The sequence below is a fragment of the Malania oleifera genome, chromosome 5 (assembly GCF_029873635.1).
Source record: "Malania oleifera isolate guangnan ecotype guangnan chromosome 5, ASM2987363v1, whole genome shotgun sequence".
Classification (NCBI taxonomy): domain Eukaryota; kingdom Viridiplantae; phylum Streptophyta; class Magnoliopsida; order Santalales; family Ximeniaceae; genus Malania; species Malania oleifera.
Genome location: NC_080421.1, coordinates 38,408,287 through 38,430,309, shown reverse-complemented (window position 1 = coordinate 38,430,309; position 22,023 = coordinate 38,408,287). Strand labels below are relative to the sequence as shown.

Sequence of the window (22,023 nt, the reverse complement as noted above, 5' to 3'; positions counted from 1 at the left end):
AATTTTTTAATCCACAACACTTCACAAACTCCATGACCAACTGCTCTAAATTCTGCCTCTGCACTACTCCTAGCTACCACATTTTGTTTTTTGCTTCACCATGTAACCAAATTTCCACCAACAAAGGCACAATAACCAGAAGTTGATCTTCGATCGGTTATACTCCCAGCCCAATCTGCATCCATGTATACCTCAACTTGTAGATGTCTATGGTCTTCAAACAATAGACCTTTTCCTGGAGTTCCCTTTAAATATCTCAGGATTCTATAAACTACATCAAAGTGGTCAGGCCCTGGTGAGTGCATGAATTGGCTTACAATACTGACAGAAAAGGCTATGTTAGGACGTGTATGTGATAGATAAAGTAGCCTTCCAACCAATCTTTGGTAGTGGTCTCTATTGGTTACTTCCTCAGGCTTGGCAGGTTGTAGTTTAAGATTAGGCTCTATAGGTGTCTCAGCTGCTTTAGACCCTAGTAAACCTGTTTCTTCAAGAAAGTCAAGCACATATTTTCTTTGTGAAACAAAAATACCTCTTCTTGACCTTGCAAATTCCATACCGAGAAAATACTTCAAGTCACCCAAGTCTTTAATCTCAAATTCATTAGCAAGCATATGTTTTAATTTCTCAAGTTCCTTGCTGTCATTACCTGTCAAAATAATATCAACATAGACAATTAGAATAGCAACCTTTCCTTCACTTGAGTGTTTATAGAACATGGTGTGATCAGCATGACCTTGGCTGTAACCATAACCCTTTACAGCCTTCCCAAAGCGTTCAAACCAAGCTCTCGGAGATTGCTTGAGCCCATACAATGATTTTTTCAATTTACACACCTTATCTCTGCTAAGATTACCTTCAAAACCTGGTGGTAATTCCATAAACACTTCATCCTCTAGATCTCCATTTAAAAAGGCATTCTTTACATCCAACTGGTGTAAGGGCCAGTTAGAATGTACAGCTAAGGAGAGTAACACTCGGATTGAGTTTATCTTGGCCACTGGAGCAAAATTTTCTTGATAGTCAATTTCGTATGTTTGTGTAAACCCTTTTGCAACGTGTCTTGCCTTATATCTCTCTATATTGCCGTCGGCCTTGCATTTAACTGTAAACACCCACTTGCAACCTAAAGTTTTCTTTTCCTTTGACAAAGCAACAATTGCCCAAGTATTGTTGTTCCGTAGTGCATTCATCTCTTCAAGAACTGCTAACTTCCAATCCGGATGATCCATAGCTTCCTGAATGGTCCTTGGAACAAATAGGTGAGAAATATTGGATGTAAAGGCCTATTATGAGAGAGTCTATGGTATGATAAAGATTTGGCAATGGGGTGTGTGGTACAAGTTCTAACTCCTTTCCTAACGGCTATAGGTACATCAAGGTCAGTAGATTGATTAACTGGAAGTGTAGTAGTAGGATTACTTGGGATTTCCAAATGACCAGTTTTTGGAGGTTATGATTGATTCTGCTTTGAAATTGTGGGATGATCCTTAGTATTAGAACGATACTTGCCTCTAGTATAAACACGAAGCTCAGAAGAGGGATTATTCTGTAGCAATTCTCCCCTTGTTTGTGATTCCCTTATGCTTTGTACAGGCTGATTGGGATTTCCATTTTTTTCACTATTTAAAATTTCAGTTCCTTGAATGTTTTGTATAGGAATGTCAGTGTCAAGGAAAACATTAGGCATTGGTATAGAAGTTTGCCAAAACTGATCCTCACTACTCTCCCCTGAAGATAAGTTTGGTTAAAGTAAGACTGATTTTCAACAAAAACGACATCCATATTGATGTGATTTTTTTTTGTTTTTGGATTCAAACATTTATACCCTCTCTTATTGGTAGCATATCCAAAAGAAACACACATTTTTCAGCCCTAGGATCAAGTTTAGATCTAAGGTGAGCTGGAATATGAACAAAAACAGTGCATCCAAATACTTTTAGAGGCAGATCAGAAATTATCCTATAGTCAGTAAAGGATTTTTTTAGGCATGCCAAAGGAGCGATATACTGCAGCACATGGGTAGGTATTTTATTAATAAGGTAACAAGCAGTTAGAATAGTATCCCCCCACAAATATTTTGGAATATGCATTGAAAACATTATAGTTCGTGCAACCTCAAGTAAATGACGATTTTTTCTTTCAGCAATGCCATTTTGTAGTGGGGTGTCGCGACAAGTGGATTGATGTTGAATCCCTCTTTCTTTAAAAAAATTTCCCAAAACTTGGTTGAAATATTCTGTACCATTATCTGTACGAAGTATGCTTATTTTTGTGTGAAATTGGTTTTTGATCATACTATAAAAATTCTTCAATAATATTTCAACTTCAGATTTTCCATTCATCAAATATATTCAACAAATCCGAGTATGATCATCTATAAAAGTCACAAACCATTTTTTTCCGGATAAGGTACTACCTTAGAGGGACCCCAAACATCACTATGAATCAAATAAAAAGGTTTTGATGCATGGTAGCCTTTTGAAATATAAGGAACTTGATGATTTTTTGATAAATGACACACGTCACAATGAAGAGACATACAATTCAAATTTTTAAACAGGTTAGGCAACAAATGTTTGAAATAAGAAAAACTAGGATGTCCTAATCTAAGATGCCAAAGCATTATTTGATCACGCACAGGGATTGAGCTAGTACTACCACTCAAGCCCTGAGCTTGTTTATTGCTGAATAGGGTATCATCAAAATAATAAAGGCCATCAATCATCCTAGCACTGCCAATCATTGCCCCCGAGTTCTGGTCTTGAAATTCACAGTGAGAATCAAAGATATGATACAACAGCTAGAATCACGGGATAATCTACTAACAGACAGAAGATTGCAAGCAAGTTTAGGAACATGAAGGACAGATTTTAATTCTATTTTCACGGAAATTTTAATTGAACCTGCTCTTGCAATGGATGAAAGACTCCCGTCTGCAATCCTAACCTTTTTATTACCCGGACAAGGATAATAAGATTGAAACAATTGAGATATATTAGTCATATGGTCGGATGCACATGAATCAATAATCCATGGTGCAAAGGCTAAAGAGCTGGAATAGGCACTCGACATATTACCTGTTTGGGCCAAGGAACTAATAGAAGTACCGGATATCAGATTGGATTTCAGCATTTGAAGAAGCTGATCCATCTGCTCTGAACTTAGAACATTGGTCTGGGCTTCATTTGCTCTAGGAATCACTTGGTTGTTTCCAGGTCCAGGTTTGCTGCTCTTCCAATTTGCTGGTTTTCCATGTAGTTTCCAGCAGGTTTCTCGGGTATGGCATGGCTTATTACAATAGTCACACCATACTTGGGATTTTTGATTGGGATATGACCGTTGTACAGAGGCATTTGGAGCAGCCAAAACAGTAGGATTAGCAGCAACCAAAGCCGTGGTTTCAATTTTGATGTTGACCACAGGTTCAGGTCTGGCCATGGTGGAAGTTTTGGAAATTTCAGACATAATGGAGGCTGACCAGGGTTAAGGCAGTGAGGCCTAGGTTTTAGAGGCTATGACTGCCGAAAGGAAAAGAAAATTTAGCAATGAAGGCTGAACAGAAAAGTAACGGAAACCACCAGCAATGAGGGCTGGCAACGGTAGAAATAAGAACGGAAATTGCTCTAAAAAATTTCAGCAATGAAGGCTGAACAAAACCACCAGCAATGAAGGCTGGCAATGGTAGAAATGAGAACTGAAACTGCTTCTAAGAAATTTCAGCAATGAAGGCTGAACAGAAAAAAGTGCAAAAATACCATGTTTTTTGAACTAAAAACCAGGGTAAAGCAGCAAAGAAGCAGCAGTAGGCTCTGATACCATGTCAGTTTTTCGTCTGAATATCCCTTCCATAGGGTACATAATTACAGAAATTTCTCCTATAATCAAGGAGAGTTGACTGGATCAATTTTGAAACTTCCCAACACAAAGTACATGAGAATAAATGTCAGCAAAAGATAGCAATTCTACATTACTGAGAAGAAACTAAGATCAAACTGGCTGAAACTTGGGTTTCAAACCTGCTAGGACTGAATGATCATCATTGATCCCTTTGCTCCCTCTGGTTTTGCATCTCCTGGATATTGGCTGTGATAGGCTGCACAATGTTGAGTTCTTCACGGATATGCTTCATCTACGCTAAGTATTCAGACGCCCTCCTGCCTCCCTGTTGCAGCTGAAAGTACACAAGTGAGATCTAATATACGAGGTATGTTGTTGGAATATAGGAGCTTGATGTATTCCCAGATCTCCTTACACATAGATGCATACACGTTTGTCCAATCTGTGATTACCTTGAGTTCTGCCACAGCGAGACAATCAATGCATCTTCCTGAAGCCATACCTCTGTCTGTTGGTTGTCACGGGGTCCAGAGACTCCAAACTGAAGTAAGGGTTCGGACTTGCCTGAGTCTGTCAAATAGATCTCGACGGCTTTAGATCACTGCAAATATTTCTTCCTTTCAATTGCTTGGTTGTAATTTTCAGCAATGATGAGGGAATCAAAATTTTTGGGATTTGTGGACCCCATCCCAACAAACACAAACAAGGCCAACAACAAACAAAGAAAGCAGTCAGAATGAGTCACAAACACAATGACCTAGCACTGCTTCAGCACTCAATGGACTCAGTTCCACTAACAAACAGCTCCTGAAGGGTCCTAACATTCATTACTGGGGGAGTGCATCCAATTGGTTATGAGCGAACAATTTAAAAGAATGGATCTTTGGACTGAAGTCCATGACCACTGTTTCAATATCATCATTTATATGTGGATTCTTCTATTAAAAAAAAATTACAGGAGGATTTGAACCATGTGGAATCAAATCGGGGAAAAAACAAGCTTTTAGGAAGTCTCCTGCGCTAGCGTGTGGCGTGGGGTTGTCAGCCTTCAATTGGTCTGATGGCACATGGGGGAATCTCGAGTGATGGGCTTAGAGGGATGTACAGATCGTATTTGTTTGTGGGCAACTATGGTGTTGGTTTTGCAAATCCTCAAAAAAGGGATGTTATCTCTCTAAATAAAAAACACAAAGAAGAACCAGAAAACTACAAAACAAGAGAGAGAAAAAGCAACACCAACATTCCAACATATAACGCCAATTGGGCTGAATATCAGAAAAGCTTACCCCCTTAAGATTCCCTTGTCCCACACACCAAAGAGAAGCCAAATAATTTATCTTTTCCAAACCAGAAAAAGAGACTTCTTCGCTAGAAAAACACGTGCATTACGCTCCATCCACAGCCCCCAAAATACTGCAAAAAAAGCCCATTTCCAGAGCACTGCCCTTCCTGTTTTCCTGCCAAAACCAGCAGAAGACACTGCCAAAAAGCCCTTCAGTGTCTCAGAACTCGCCCAACATTCGCCTATAATATCAGATAACTTATTCCAAACCCGTTAGGCATAGTCACAATGAATGAACAAATGCGATGAAGATTCTGAGGAATTAAAACAAAGAACACATATGTTTGGAGATATAGCCTTCAAAGGTCTCCTAACCTTGTAGCAAGTTATTGGTATTAATTCTATCAAGTGCAACCAACCAGATAAAAGCCTTGATTTTAAAGGGGACTTTGGCCTTCCGAATGGAGCTATAGAGAGGAAAAGGTTAATTAGACCTATTGAAAAAAGCACAAAAAGATTTGCATGAGTATATCCCTAAAGGATCCAAAGACCAAGACCGCATTGCCTCCTCTAAAGAAAAATGGCAATTATTCAATAAGATTAGCAAAAAGGATAGCTCTACCATTTCTCTATTATTTAACAATCTACAAAAGTGGAAGTCCCAAGAAGGCAAAGGACTACTTGGATCGACTACAAAAGAAGAAATGGAACCATCCTGCATTGAGCTCAATCGTGGAAAAGAGGTGGGCAAAACTACGTTCCACAACCAAAGGTCTTTCCAAAAAAGGATATTACTACATCTTCCCACCAAGAATTTAATATGGGGAATGAAGAGGTGATAACTCTAAGAGATAGATTTCCATAGAATCTCCTAAAAACATCTAAATCTCTAAGTGGTATCCCACCCATTCTTGTCTAATTCATACTTTTAACAACTAAATGCCACAAAGAAGAAATCTCTAGTGGAAACCACCAAAGTCATTTAGCCAAATAGGCTATGTTTTTAGACATCAAATTTTCAATACTGAAACTACCCTTCTGTTTAGATCTATCCACCGCTCACCAACTTACCAAATGATCCCTAAAACCCCCTACCCTCGACCATAAGAAATCCCTCATAATCTTCAATCTTATTAGCTACCCCTCGCCGGAATCTTGAAAATCGAAAGAAACATAAAGGGATACTAGAAAGACAAGCCTAGATAAGTGTTATTCTACCACCAAGAGAAAAAAGAGCTCCTTTTCATCCATCCAGTCTCTTGGAAACCCCTTCCAAAATAGGATATGAAAAGCTAGTTGATCTAGGGTTCCCCCCCAATGGAACCACATGATAGGACAGTGGTCAACCCAAAACACTACATCCCACCTCCGTAGATAACTCCCTAACACTCTCAACAGGCATATTGATAGTTGCGATACCGATTTTCCCCATATTAATCTTAAGCCCAAATACCTTCTTGAAAACGTGAAGGGGACCTAAAATATTCATAGAGGGTTTATGATACTAAAGAAGATAGTATCATCAGCAAACTGAAGGTGTGATACCCTGACCCCCTCTCATAGCCTTTAAACAAGATTTAGACTTGCTATTCACTAAAACCAAGTAGCTCACACATTCTCTAATCCAATGCCTCCATCTCTCACAGAACCCCTTCCTCTCAAATATCGTATCTTGGAACTTCAAGTTCACTTTATCATAAGCTTTCTCAAAATTCAACTTAAATTTGATTCCCATCTTCTTCCTTCTCCTTATATCCTCAACAACCTCATCACCAATTAGAATGGCATCCACAATTTGCCTACCCCCCCACAGGTGCACTCTGAGCCTTAGAAACAGTCCTATTAAGCATTGCACTCAGCCAATTAGCTAAAACTTTAGTGATGATTTTATAAACACTGGAAACGAAGCCAATAGGTCTACAATTTGATATCTTTATGGATATATTCTTCTTTGGCATTAGAGTTATGAAAGTGGAATGGATACTCTTGCTTAAAATCCCATTCCTATAAAATTCATTAAAGACCTTAAGCAAATCAGTCTTGACCACCTTCTAACAATCTTGGAAGAAAGACATATTAAAACCATAAAGTCCTAGAGCTTTATCCTTCTTCATCCCAAAAGTTGTGGCCCTCACTTCCTCTCACTCAAGAGATCCTCTCAAACTAGACCACCTTCTCACTAGACAAAGGGTCCCACTCTAATCCTTTAACCATAAGTTTACTACCATCCTCCTCAAAATACAAATTAGAATAAAACTCAGTGATTTTAGAAGCAATTTGACTCAACTTGGATATAATGACCCCCCTTTTTTTCCATTTCCAGCTCTATAATGAAATTCTTCCTCATTTTCCCATTAGCTATCCTATGAAAAATCTAGAATTACAATCACCATCTCTTATCCTTTTAAACTTTGTCTTTTGCCTCCAACTTCTCATTTTCCTTGAAAATCACCTCCTCCAATTCATTCTTCAAAGGTACTCTTCTCATCTCTTCCTCTCCCGATGGAAAATTTCCCTTGTCCTTCCTTATCTAAATCAGCCAACTCTTCTAACATACTAGCCTTTCTAAAACTCAATTCTCCGAACACCTCCCTATTCCAATCTTTCAACTTCTCTTTTAATATCTTTAGTTTTTTCATGAATCTAAAACCTTTCTAACCCCTCTCCACATCCTCATTCCAAGAATCCTAGCTAAGGGATGAAAGGAATCATGATCCAACCACATATTTTCAAGCCTAAAAGGAGTAGATCTCCAAGCAACCTTTCTCAATTCCAACATGATGGGAAAGTGGTCAGAAGTCTTAGGTAAAATAGATTGAGAGAGATTAGGGAACTCATCCTCCACTCCTTATAGAAAAGGAAACTATCGATCCTACTCGCCACCGCTCTAGCACCACTCACCGACCATGTAAAATTAGCATTATCAAGAGGAAGGTCTCTTAAGTCACACTCCTTAATAAAAGAGTCAAAACTCAACATAATAGCAGTAACTCATCACCTCCTTTCTTCTCTCGGAGAAACTTCACCATGTTAAATAACCTCCCATAATCCAATTAGGAGCACAAAAGCCAAACATACAGCAAAGCTCATTCCAAAAGGAGCTCCTAAGGGTTGGTCTAGAAGGACCATACACTGGCGAAACCCACCAATGGCCCTAGCGTTTTGCGTCTACTAAGACGGAAAGAGAGAAAAAGCCTATTAGACTATCCACTTTAATAATAGAACAAGTGTCCCACGTCACCAAGATACCACCTACCGACCCTTGAGAAGGTACAAATGCCTAATCCTTATTACTTCCTTCCCAAATCCCTCTAACTACCCCCATCAATATTCTCAAGTTTTGTCTCTCGAATCAAAATAATATCAAGAGAATATCTAAGTAGGACCTCTTTAATTAACCCCCTCTTTCTAAGATCTCCCAACCCTCTAACATTCCAACTGACAATTTTCATATTTTCATAATTTCACTCGTTTCCCTCCCTTCACAACTCCCTTCCTCCCCTATAGTCGATAGAAGAAACTAGGTTCTTAAGTTCTTTTTGCACTGAGGTTCTTTTTTTTTTCCCCACTTATAAGTTCTAGGGATCATTGGCAATTTCACCTCGATCCCAACTGGACTTATTGATTTAAAACCCAAGTTATCAAGGAGTTTATTTGGATCTAGAATGTCTTTCTCACTACCCTTAGGTCGATACCAGATCCATAAGTGCTACCCCTAGATGAACCCTCCTTGTGGCGTAAGTGTTAGAAGAAATAACGGATTGAACGAGAAGGGGAAGAATACCTCCTTTAGATTTAGGCGAATTTAGTCCGACCATAGAAATTGTTGCCTTTTCATACCCTCCCACCAACACCCAATTTACTGAAGGAACATCTCCACCATGTCAGAGTTAGGCTCAGGGACAAGGGACAAAGATCCCTTATGTACCAATTCTTTCGTCTGGTTTAAATTGTGTTTAATATCATTTTTACCCCCCTACACAGTTTCTGAGAGCACTTGAAGACACCCTTCCCCATATAGTTGTAAACTTTGTGCGTGGTCTTTCCTCTGCCCCAATTCTTCCACTCCCTCACCGTCGTAACTTTCCTCTATAAGTTGTGCCAAGGCTTCCTCTTCAAACAGATCTCAATCAGCTCTCAGTTGATCCACCAACAACTTCTCAGAGTCACAAAAGTTGCTCGAGTTATCTTCCTTATTTGATACCCTCTCCCTCTCCCTCTCCCCCCCCTCCCCCCCCTAGTAGTCAAATTATATTTAGTTCTTTGTCCATAGCCTCCTTTGACTGTTTTGCCTTTCCCTTCCCTTGAGTACAATGTCAGAGCTAAGTCCCCTTTACTCTTAGGAATCTTCAACTCCCTTTCTAATGTCCCACCGACTAAACTAAAAGATAATTGTGGGTCAATAGCGAGCAATGCATTCCTCAAATTCTTCTCCATCACTTTCAAATCTCTCGAATATTGTGCCTTTGAAACCTCTCCATCAATTTAGCTGAAGAGCTTTGCTGGGCCTGCCTTTTTAAACCCCCCCCCCCCCTCCTAAAAAAAATTTCAATCCACCAAGCTTACCCATCTGGCCACTAGAAGGATACCCGCATCATTAAATCTCCTTTCCTTAGAGCCAAGAGGTCTTGGACCCTCTTCTTGAATCGGGTCTAATGCCACAATATTTTTACCCATTTCAACCCATCTACTAATAGCCCTTCTCGGTCCATTCCCAACGCCATTGTTTGGGAAGGAGTTACTCCCAAATTGCCCATAAATTCTACTTTCCTTTACTGGATGCTTTCAGACAACTTTGGAAAATGAGTGGTTATCCAAGTGCCTCTGAAATACATTTTGCTTCTCCAACTTATGCTCACAATGAATGATGTTCATGGAATCACAATCTTGAAAACTTATACTGCTGTGTCTTTCAAGGTCAATAGACAGCTTCATCAAGGCTTCTAGGAACTTATACCACTCCCCATTTTGATTCCCTTCTTGGACATGGAGTGCTTGCCTTTGACCTTTGGAAGACCGTTTCTCAATACAAATAATCCTGCCCCTCTTTTTGCTCCTTAGCTTTATATGAATGCTGCCATCCTCTCTTTGGAAAAGAGCATCCTCACCTTGCCCATTTGCTGCCCCTAAAGGACCCGAATAGATCACCCTTAAGGATCTCAAGATCCATAAGAACTTCTCCTTTTTCAATAAGATAATAGATGATAATCTCCCTGCAAATTCCGACAACCTGAAAGCTGTACTATCCTAGCAATTAGCAATAAAATTTTTTCCTCTCAATCTTCACAGTAGCGTGTCCGTTCATCTCCTTCCTATCCTCCATAACCATGTAAGATAAACAACTAGAAAGATCATGTACTAATAGATGAGAGAGCACGACTAGATAGCAAGTAAACAAACCACAACCAAACAGCACTCAAATACCCAGCCACAAACAGTTGGAAACCAACATCAAATAATCAATCAATCAGGTCAAGGAAATTTTTCCTTGTATTGGTACCACCAAACCACTCCCCAAGTCTTACCTATTCTAATAGTTATAGCAAAGATTCTCGTTGGAGTAGACTCCTAGAAAGTCTCATATATCTGGTGAAGTTTGAACAACTAGGATCAATTCCAATAGGCTTTGCAGGGCTAGGATGGATGCTGTTGTGTCTGTAGATAAGAAATCCTCCTGAGAGCCTTCTGGTTAGTAGGGAAGAGAGCCACTCGAAGTGATTTGTATGGAAGAAGGCTCGCAAAATCCATTGGTGGTTAGCGAGAGAATCAACGATGGTGGAATCGCAAAAGCATCTCAATCGGTAAAGAAGAGAGACAAACAATCTTTGTTGAAAGAGACGAATATGTCTCTATTTGGGATTGTAGAAGTAGCACTGGTTGCATGAGAGACTGTTGCTGGTGGGATCACAAGGAGAGAGTTGAAGCAGAGAGTCGAAGAGAGTTGAAGCAGAGAGGCTCAATTGCAAGAAGAGAGTCAAAGTAGTCTTTGTTGAACGAGATGCCTCTAAAGCTGTCACAATAGAAATCTTGCTAAGGATGCTGATTGTGTAGTCTCTATTGCTAGTGGATATGAGCGAACCCCAAATATCAAGGATGACTAGAGAGGTCAATCGCAAGAAGAGAGTTGAAGCAGTCTTTGTCGAATGAGATGACTCTAAAGTCATCATAGTAGTAATCTCAATCATTGAGGATGTCGTTCATGCATTCTCTTTCTCTAGTGGATTCGAGTGAATCCCAAAGATCAAGGATGACTTGCCAGAGGGTATGCGAAAGTCTGTGCAAAAGGATATTGGGCTTCGACAGGGCTAATCAATGGGGATAGGGTTTGAATACGAGGGGGATGCTGGGGCTTTGAACTGAATTCTGTTCTAGGTTATTAAAGAAGAAGGGTTTTTGTTCTAGGCCGAAGGATTTGGGACGAAGATGTTCATTGAGGCTCACCATGCTCACTGTCATGAAGGAGGGCGATGTTGTGGAGAGAGCATTGCAAGATGATCAGTCTTGAGTGCTCTAACTGCAGCAACTTCAAATGTAATAGTATCAAAGCAAACTATTTTGAATTTGTAGCTTTAGTCCAACCAAGACCTGGTCTATGTGTTGCTGCCTTTGGCTTTTCACAGTCATGCACATTCCATAGCGAAGCTTCAAAGTTTATAGCACCTTTGAAAATATTTAGGCCAAAAAAACTACCATTTTTAATGACATCAAGGATCTTGATGAGCAGGAGATGGGTCAAAGGCTTAGTATCGAAGGAAGGGAAAAAAGGGTATTGTTGATGAAGGAATTTTCAGAGATCATTAGCCTTGAAGAGACCACCCGGAGGAAAAAATTTAGAGCCTTATGGCTCAAGGAAGGTGCTCAGAGCATTAAAATTTTCCACTAGACTACAAATGCTCACTGTAGGCTGAATACCAATTTAAGCATTGAAATATGAGAGAACACCTTGGTTGAGGAAGGGGAAATCAAAGGGGTTATTTGTGAGTTTTATAGAGTCCTTGATTTTGAAATCGAAAATTGGAGACTTGTTGTGGTTGGAATTAATTTTAAATCGCTTAGTCCCTCTTCCATGGAGTGGCTAGAAAGACCCTTTGAAGAGGCTGAAATCGTCCAAGCTCTTAGAGATTGCAATGGAGACAAAGCACGTGGCCTAGGTGGTATTTACTCACCCTTTTCTTATTCCAATTGGGACACACTCAAGTAGGATATTACGCTACTTTTGAGGACTTCTTTAGATCAGGTTTATTCATGCGCAACATTAACACCACATTTTTAACTTTGATTTCAAAGAAATTTGGGGCTTTTAATATCTAGAACTTTCATCCAAACAGCCTGGTGGGGAGTATGCATAAGAATCTTGCTAAAGTCTTTGCTAAAAGGATCAAAAGAGCCATTCTGGAAGTTATCGGGCATCACCAACATGCCTTTGTGGCTGGAATACAGATCATGGATGTAACCCTCATTGCTAGTGAGGTGGTGGATACCTATTAGAGAGAAAGGAGAAGCGATGTGGTTAGTGGTGTGTAAGCTAGACATGGAGGAAGCTTTTGATCATATCAACTAGAACTTTCTTTTTTATCTTCTTAGAAGGTTATATCCTTGGGTTTCATAGACTAGCTTTTTATATATGGGGTTTATTTGTATAATAAATAAAAACTATTATTGAGTGCCTAGGATCATAAACCATGGAAGACATCCATGGTTTTCATGGACTAACTTCTTTTATATCCATGAGTTTCATGAACTAGCCTTTTTACTATGGGGTTTGTCTGTAATTTTTGCTCAAATAAACCTCATATCAAAGAAGCCATGATTGAAGTTTCTGTCTTTGCTCTGCTCAACTTTGATAGCTTTTGTCAATTGGGTGCAATGGGTCTCATGTTAGGATAACAGGGGCTGTTCTTAGCCAGAAAGGCAGATCATTGACAATTTTTTTTTTTCTCAGCAAAAAATTATCTGAAGCAAAGCAGCAATTCTCCACTTTTGACCTAGAGTATTATGCTTTGTTTCAAGCATTAAATCATTGGCAGCATTATTTGTTACATCAAGATTTTGTAGTAGATTTTAACCATAAAGCACTTTGTTGTCTTAATTCACAAGCAAGCTGAATTCAAATCATTTTAAATGAAATTCTTCAACAATTCTCATTTACATTGAGACATTAATCTGGGCAGGCAAAATATTGGCTGATTGACTTAGTCAATGAGCCTTTTTATTGATGATTGCACGCAAGAGTGGTAGGTTTTGAGAAGTTGAAGAATCATTGGCAGAACGATCCTTTTTTCAGCCATGTGATGAAGGACTAGGAAGATCCATCCAGTAAGCCACTAAATCAGGTGCTCTTTTTGTAAGTCATGATGGTTACTTATTTTGTGGTACTCAGCTATCCATACCAAGGGATCCTTATGTGAGCAGATCATCCCAGAGCTGCATGTTGGTGGTTTGGCAGGACATTTTGGGGGAGAGAGATCATTATGACTGGCCGAAGATGAACTTGGATGTTGAAAGGTTGATGAAGAGTTGTAGAGTTGGCCAATGTGCTGAAGGAAACTCACAATACACTGTTTGTATACACCTTCACCAGTTTCTTCTTTTCCTCCGGTGCATTTGAGAGTGGATTTTGTTCTTGGACTTCCAAAGACCACAAGGGTCAATGAACATGATTACCTTTATGTTGTGTTTCTTTCTTCGAAGATATCAAGTTTCATTCCTTGTTCTCACAGCTGATGCATCCCATCTGGTTGAATTATTTTTTAGGGTGGTGTGACCACATGTACATCCTACTTCAATATTGTCTTATGAAGATATACTGTTCATAGGGCATATTGGAGGACTTTGTGGAGGAAGTAATGGGCTAAAATACAATACTATAGTACTTGCCATCTACAAACAGATGGTCAAATTGAGGTTGTCAAGGCCTGATATACATTGTTGGACCACGACCTAGCAGCTTAAGCTTTGAGGTGAAATGGTAATCTAACATGGTATCAGAGCCATGGTCGCCAGGAGGTCCTGTGTTATTCTTGTTGCCTGTGTTTAATGTAAGTTTGTTAAAAAAATGGTAATCTAACATGGCATTGGAGCTATGGTTGCCAGGAGGTCCCGTGTTAGTATTTTTGCCCTCGGTTCATGTAAATTTGGTAAAAAAGATTATCATGTTCCAAGTATAGATGTTATTCATTGTTTGTTTGTTTCTCCACATGAAACTGGGCAATCAAGCTGCACATACGGGGACTGTGGAGGCCTGATATACATTATTGGCCCACAACCTAACAGCTTAAACTTTTAGGTAAAGTGGTAATCTAACAGAGGTAACAAATTTGAGCAATGAAAATTTGTTGCAAAGCATTGTTAGGGACTGTTAAAAGCTTGATATACATTGTTGGTCTACAAGCTGACAGTTTAAGCTTTTAGATAAGGTAGTATTCTAACATGGTATATGAGCTAGTTACTAGGAGGTCCTTGGTTCTAGTCTTGTTGCCCACGTTTATTGTGTGGTGTTTAAAAAATTGTTGTATTCCATTTAATGGGCATTATTTATCATGTGTTATCTCTCCTCGTGCTGTTGAGCTGCACATGTGGGGGAGTGTTAAAGCTTGGTATACATTGTTGGTACACAACCTAACAGTTTAATCTCTTAGGTAAAGTGGTGATCTAATGGGGACCATGTGAAGATGTACGATCTAAATTCTTCCTCATCCCGAGTCTACAACAATTCAGTAAATTGGACAATTGAGAAGATATCTTTGAAGTTGTGTGCAAGAAAAAAATTTCATCATGTTTTGGATCTTGTTTCATTGTGACAAGAAGCTCAAGTTAACAAAGATGCTGAAGCTATTGCTGAACATGTAAGGAGGATTTATGATGAGGTATATGCTCTACTTTAAGCCATAAATTTTCTTTAGAAGGAGGATGCAGATCAACATTGAAAATGTAAGAAATTTGCTTCATGCGATCTTGTCTTAGTACATTCGAGGAGAGAGGTTTCCACTAGGGAATTATCATAAACTGAAATAGTGAAATCTAAGATTGGTCCATGCAAGATTCTTAAGAAGTTTGAATATATGGTGGACTTACTGGATGATCTCCAAATCAATATATAGTCAATGTTGTAGACTTGATTGATTTTCATGGGTTTTATGGAAGTGATCAAGCACCTAAAGAAGAAGGTTTGGTTATTCAATTACCCAGGAGGCAAAGAGAATTGGTTGAAGATGTGCTTGACATGAAAGGGTATGTTTCCGGGAAGGAGGAATCCATATTGAATTAAGTGATTGGATAAACCTCCTATAGAAAGCACTTGAGGTATTTGTCTAGCCATTTATGGTTGATGTATCTTAGTTTTCTCATTGTTGTCAAGTTCTCTACACTTTTGTGAGGTATTGATGCAGGAGTAGACGCAGATGTCTAAATTTTCTCCTTTACTTCAGCAGTGTAGCAGCACTATATTGCAATACTGTTTGAGCTGTTGTACACATTGCTGTGGAAGAGTTATTTTTTGGGGCCTATATGTTTTTTTCCAGTTTGTTTTTTTAAATTCTCTTGGAGGGTTGAGATAAAAGTGGTAAGAGATATTCAATAAAATTGGGCATATTTTATTCCAAGACAATTTTTCACGCTGGCAAAGCACATTTTATACGTTAGTGCACGGTGGTCCAGTGTTTCAGAAATTGTATGTTCCAGTATCTATGTCTGTGCACCTATGTTTTAAATATGTCTATGGTACTATCACCATAACTGAATTCGAATTAGTTATTTCTACTCTGTCTCGTTCTTGCTTATGTTCTAAAAAATCCCTGTATTAATAGAAAAATGTTCCAATTGATTTTAGTCAAGGATGACATAGAGGCTGATATCCTGCCTCCAATATTGTAATCTCTGGACTGTTCTGGTTATCTAAGCTCGTAAGATATTTGTTTTTTCATCATACAACTGTGGACTGTTCTGTAACCTCTGCATGTTGGTGATAGTTTTCAGAGTGTGTAGAAGAATGTAGTTTTCAATTTGTCATAGTAAGTTTCTAGTAAAAAAATGGTTGTTTGCAACTTTGCATTTAATTAAATTTTATAATTATTTTCTTCTGTAATTTTCCTCTTTACAGCAACCTGAGCTTCTAAAATTGAAGGAGGAAATGTCTCGCATACACTCGAAAATCAAAAGTACACGCAAGGATCTTGATAAAAAGAAAGAAGAAAAGAGGAACCATGCCGATGAAATAAAAAAACTACAGAATGGGATACGTGATATGACCAAAAAACTTGAAGGTCTGAATGAAAAAAGTCAAGATGGTGGAGGAAAACTTCATTTAGCTGCCAGTCAGCTAAAAGAATATCATCGAATGTAAGTCTTTTATATCATTCTGATTTTATCATTATATAGGCCACAAGGTCTTGCCTTTTGATATGTAGTTTTGTTGCTTACATTGTTGTTAGAATTCCATTTCTCGTGCTTATAATAAATGAACATGGCCTCCAGGAAATTGTTTTCCTGTGAGAAAGTTTCGATGCATGACAACTAACTATTGTTGCTAATAAATAATAGTATGTTATTGAATAAAACATATTTTGGTTTCCTCTGTGTGTGTGTGTGTGTGTGTGTGTGTGTGTTTGTTTGTTTTTTGTTTTGTTTTGTTTTTTGTTTTTCCTCCTTGGGGGGTAGGGGGCAGTGCTAGGGGGGGTGGTGGGAAGCTAAGGCCCCTGCATAAGTGTGGTATACATGAGAAGGTGTTTATAGAAGTGCAGCACACAACTTCAGAGAAGCTTAGCCCCACAACTCTCTTACTACATAAGGGGAAAAAATATATATCTTATTCTTACCGTATATTTTTTCAAAAAAAATATTCTTTATATTTCCTTCCAAAAGCAGGAAAAAGTGTTATTAGGATGGAACAACTCCTTGTGGAGCTTCTGCTTTAGGCTTTTAATTCCACCATCAATCTGCAAGGAAAAAATTTCTATTAACGTTTCATCATCCAATACTCAAGGATGGTAACAATAAATGTCCCCAAGTCTCAAGCAGATGAAGTCAAGCTCTGTTCTTCAAAAAATAGATGGAACATTAGAACCTTACTCCTATAATGAGCATTTGCATATCGATAGGACCTTGTAGACTGTAGTAGCTTAAATATAGATTAAGTTCTAATTTTAATCCTTAATGTAATTGATGGCGAGAGAGAGTGGTCATCGTGGAGGATTAGGCTTGCCTGGAAGCCCTATTAATAGTTTAAGAAATGATCCATATTCATATTTTAATTTATTTAATTTTGATTTTTATTTGTTTAAAATTTACATTTAGTAAATTAGGAAATTATTTTCCTTGAGAGTTTTGGGAAATCTGTATCTAAATGAGTTGTAAGCCTTTGGAGGTGGGCTAAATTTTGGAATAGAACTGTTTGTGGTTAGGGTTTCACACCTGAGTGTTTGAGTTGTTTGTGTGTCCTTGCAGCATCAGTTGTCTGTGTGCTCATGAATCGTTATTCATATATGTGCACTTGCGGCATTTTCTAGGAGTGGAGTGGCCGGCATTAATATGGGGAGTTGGGAGTTGGAGAGGTTTAGGGTCTTGGTGGGTTGCACCATTTTAGATTAGAAGCTTTCCTACCTTGGCTTTCCCCTCAGAGGCAATCCTAATTTGGTGATCTTTTGGAGCCTGTGATTGAGAGGATTGGCAGGAGGTTGGAGGGGTGGAGGAGCACTTACGTATCTCTTGAAGGTCATATTACTCTAATTAGCGCCTCCCTCTCAAACATGGCCATTTATTTTTTAATCTCTTTTTAGAGATTCCAAGAGTGTCATTAGGACTTTTGAGAGGTTGATGTGTGACATTTTGTGGTCCAGTATTGGGAAGAATAAGAGAGATCACCTAGTTCAAATCAGAAGGGGGTCTGGGCCTTGGTAATGTGCTTTCTAAAAACACCTCTCTAATTGGAAAATGTTTGTGGAGATTCCCTTATAAGCTAATTCCCTTTGGCACAAGGTGATAAAAAGTAAGTGTGGAGTCCATCAGAATGGGTGGGAAACTAGAGGAAATGACATTGTTTCTTAGGTAAGCCCTTGGAAGCTTGTCTTCTAGTTTGCTTGTTTATTTTTCCTCTCCCCTGTTTCCTCTCCAAACACTTTCCAAAACCTCCAATCAAATTGATTTTACAAAAATCATTTTCAATGTTCAAATGGTAAAATCTATGCAATGAAAACAGTGGAGGATTTGTAAAGGTTTGACCCGCAAAACAGGGATACACCAAATATGAGCTGTTGTAATCTTTATGCAAATAGCAGTTAAGCTTATTGCAACCATACTCTGATACCAATTGATGTAATTGGTGTAATCCCAGAGAGGGGGAGGGGTGAATTGGAGATTTAAAACTTTCTAGGTCTATTTAAGATCTCAGACAGTATTTCGCAACCTAGGGTCTTTCTAAGTAGTCTCAATTCCCCTAATTAATTAAGTATGCAAATATTTAAAACAAATATGGCATTCTATACAATTTAAATATTTGCATACAAACATTGCATCATATCCCATTTAAGATTTAAATCGTGTATGTGAAATGATTAGCCGCTAAATGTAAACATACATGTGAAGTATATCTCATTTAAAATTAAAGGCATGTATGTAGAAATAATGACAACGATAAGTGAACAAGCATTGATGTGCGGAAATTAAAGTGCAAAAATTTAAATGAGAGAGAGAGAGACAGAGACACACACACACACACACACACGAGATTTGTTATCGAGGTTCGGCCAAACCAGCCTACGTCCTCGCCTTGGGCATACCCCCGAAGGGTTTCACTAATTCTATTCACTTAATAGGTGGAGCAGAAACCGTTACAACCTCTCCTTATGGGGCGAGGTAAACCCCAACTCAATTACAGGGTTGAGTCACAATCATACAGCCTCTCCTTATGGGGCGAGGAGTATCCCAGCTCAATTACCAGGCTGAGACCAACTGGTCTCCCTTATGGGCCAGAAACACTCTAGTTCAATTTACGGGTTGAACCCAATTGGTCTCCCTTATGGGGAAGAAATTCTCCAATTCAATTTACGGGTTGAACCCAACCGGTACAATAAAACCATTTTTGTACATAAAAAATGCTTCTAAATACAAGCAGAGAAGTACACAATAAAGCTCAAGAATGCACTCTTGTATGATATGAAATATGCTCAAGAGAGTAAGGGTGTTTTTCTCAAAGTGATATTTTCAATCTTTGAAATATGATGTATATAATGAATGCTTCAAAGATTTAAACCCTAATAAAATTTTCTCCCAAAAATATTTTTCAAAGAATAATAGGAGAACCTAGGGTTTGCTTCCAAAGAGTTTTTGCACAAAAAAAAAAAAAAAACCTTTGATCTTTGATTTAAATGTGGAGGCAATAAAACATTTCACATATGTCCTCCAATAAATATTTTGTAAAATGAAATTGTTTGGAGAAACTAGGATTTAGGCTCAAAAATATTTGTGCAATAAATCAAGATGAGCTTATGAATCTTGCAATGGAAGTGCAAAAGATTCACAAGCAAGCGCTTGGTTTTTCCCAAAAATGTTTATCAAGAAAAAATGTATGGGAAAAACACTTAAGCATACTCTCAAGAATGATTTTCAAAAATAAAGAACACGTGAGAGTAAATGCTATTTATGACAAAAATAAATGCCCTAAGTAAAATGCTCTCTTTTAAAATAATTTTCAAAGAGTGAGTGAAAGAGAGTTGGAGAGAGTGTTAAAAATTTTTGCCCCAAATAAAAATTTGCAAGGAAAATGTAGTTGGGGATTCTTTGATTAACAATTAGCCTAAAAAGATTAGAGAGAAAATTTGGCTAATCAAAGTTACTAATTTAGCTTATGTGAGGGGTATTTATAGATTTTTGGAAAGTTTGACCATTTGGGGATACAGTTGGTATTTGAAATTTGTTTAATTAAAATTTAACCGTATTTAAGTGGTGGAAATTACCGAGACCCGAGATGTTTGGTCGGCTGGTGCTAGCGCTGGTCGGCTGACCTCACACAGAAAATTTGAATTTTAAAAGGGGTTCGGTTGGCTGTGGACAACGCTGGTCGGTCGAGCCAAAGGTGTTTTCAAACTTTCGTAGGTTCGGTCGGTGGAGGTCTAGGGTTGGTTTGCCGGGCTTGATGGCCGGTCGACTGAGGGTCTTTTTGAACTAATTTGGCCGGTCGGCCGAGGCATGTAGATCTGGCCCATGTAAGAAGGTCGGTCGGCTGAGGGTTTTATGTATAAAAACAGGCCAGTTGATCAAGGCTATTAAAATCTCAATTTTGTCCTCAGGGCATGGTCTGTCAGCTAAGGCTTTTAAAACTAGATAAGGCTAGTCGACCGAGGACAGTGATAAACTTAAGGTTTTGCCCTATATTGACCTTAAAATTTTTTAAAACCTTTTGTGTGATTTTGGCATCTAAGAAAAAGGTTTATCTTTGAAAGGTTTGGTCTCCTAAGGTCTGTCTAAGGTCATCTGAGTTTTAGTATTCATATCATGCAGATGCATGCATTATTAGAAACCAAATAATAAAAACTAAAATGCATTACAAATGAAATAGTAAATGTCTTCTTCTTTGCTCCTTTGACTTCATGGAATACGCTTGATTGTGATCTTTACATCCTTTAAGACTTCTTTCTTTAGTCCCCTTATGTGTTTGTTGAATAATATGCCTGTTCACATGCTAAGTACACACATAAGATATTCATGTTTTGTCAGCATCAAAACAGGGATCGGACTTAAAAAATTAACACAATAGGTTCTTAATATCCGGAGGCTGAGAAGAAAATTTCCTTTAGGTTATTTAGAGTCTTCTCAATCTTGGACGACTTCCATATCCTCCTCAATGCGGGAGGCATTAAGTTCGGGCCAACTCCTTTGGTTCAAGAACAAGCGGCACAAGCATGATGGATTCAGAGATCTGGTTAAGCAACGGTGATCTTCTTTTAATTTCAAGGGGAAAATAAGATTTGCAGCTGGCTCAATATTAAAGGAACTGAAGGAAAAATCAAAATGGTGTAATAAGAGAACTTCGGGGAAATGTTCAATTGAAAAAGACTGTATTACCTAATGCCTTAAAGGAGCTGGATGATGAGGAACTGTGTCAAGGCTTCAGTGTCGAGAGTAAGGCAAGAATAGTTTCACTTAGAAAGGAGCTTGCTGATGTCATTAACATGGAAGAAATCACTTGGAGACAGAAATCAATGGTTCTATGGTTTAAGGAGGGGGATCAAACCACTAATTTCTTCCACTGAACAGCAAATGCTCACCACAGGTTCAACACTTGACTAGAATCTAAATTGAGAGGGTCTTGATGAAGAGGAGGATATAAAAAATGGCATTAGTGGTTTCTACAAGTATCTTTACCTTGAACCAGAGACTTTGCGAGCATTAGTGGATGGCATCACTTTCAGCACCTTGAATCGTTTGCACAATGGTTTGAAAGGCCCTTAGATGAGGAGGGAATTTAGCAATCCGTTAAGGAACGTGATGGAGATAAAGCACCTAGCCCTGATGATTTTACTTTGGCTTTTTGTATCTAGCAAATTGGGGATTTCTCAAGCAAAACATTATGAGCATTTTTTATGACTTTTAGTGTACAGGCAAATTTGTGAACAGTCTGAACTCCATGTTTGTTATCATGGTTTCCAAAAAAATCGCTTGCAACCTAAAAAGACTTTTGCCTATATGAGTCTTGTAGATAGTATCTATAAGATCCTATTGAAATACCTTGCTACAAGGCTTACAAAAGCAATCCTGAAGTTTATTGGTCAACAGTAGCCTGCTTTTGTAGCAGGCAGGCAGATCATGGATGCAGCTCTTATAGCAAATGAAGTTGTGGATACCTATAGTAAGGATAGGAAAAGGGGGTGTGGCTTGTTAACTTTACATGGAGAGGGCTTTTGATCATT

At 38.5% G+C, this 22,023-nt stretch overlaps 1 protein-coding gene across 1 annotated transcript in view; it reads left to right on the top strand.

Annotated features, from left to right (window-relative positions):
• The window catches only part of LOC131156175 (structural maintenance of chromosomes protein 1), a 62,685-nt gene that overhangs the window by 20,352 nt on the left and 20,310 nt on the right, over window positions 1-22,023 (top strand). Inside the window, exon 4 of the mRNA XM_058109637.1 lies at window positions 16,221-16,459. Within this exon, the coding sequence (XP_057965620.1) occupies window positions 16,221-16,459 (239 nt within the window). The remainder of the gene's footprint in view (window positions 1-16,220; window positions 16,460-22,023) is intronic.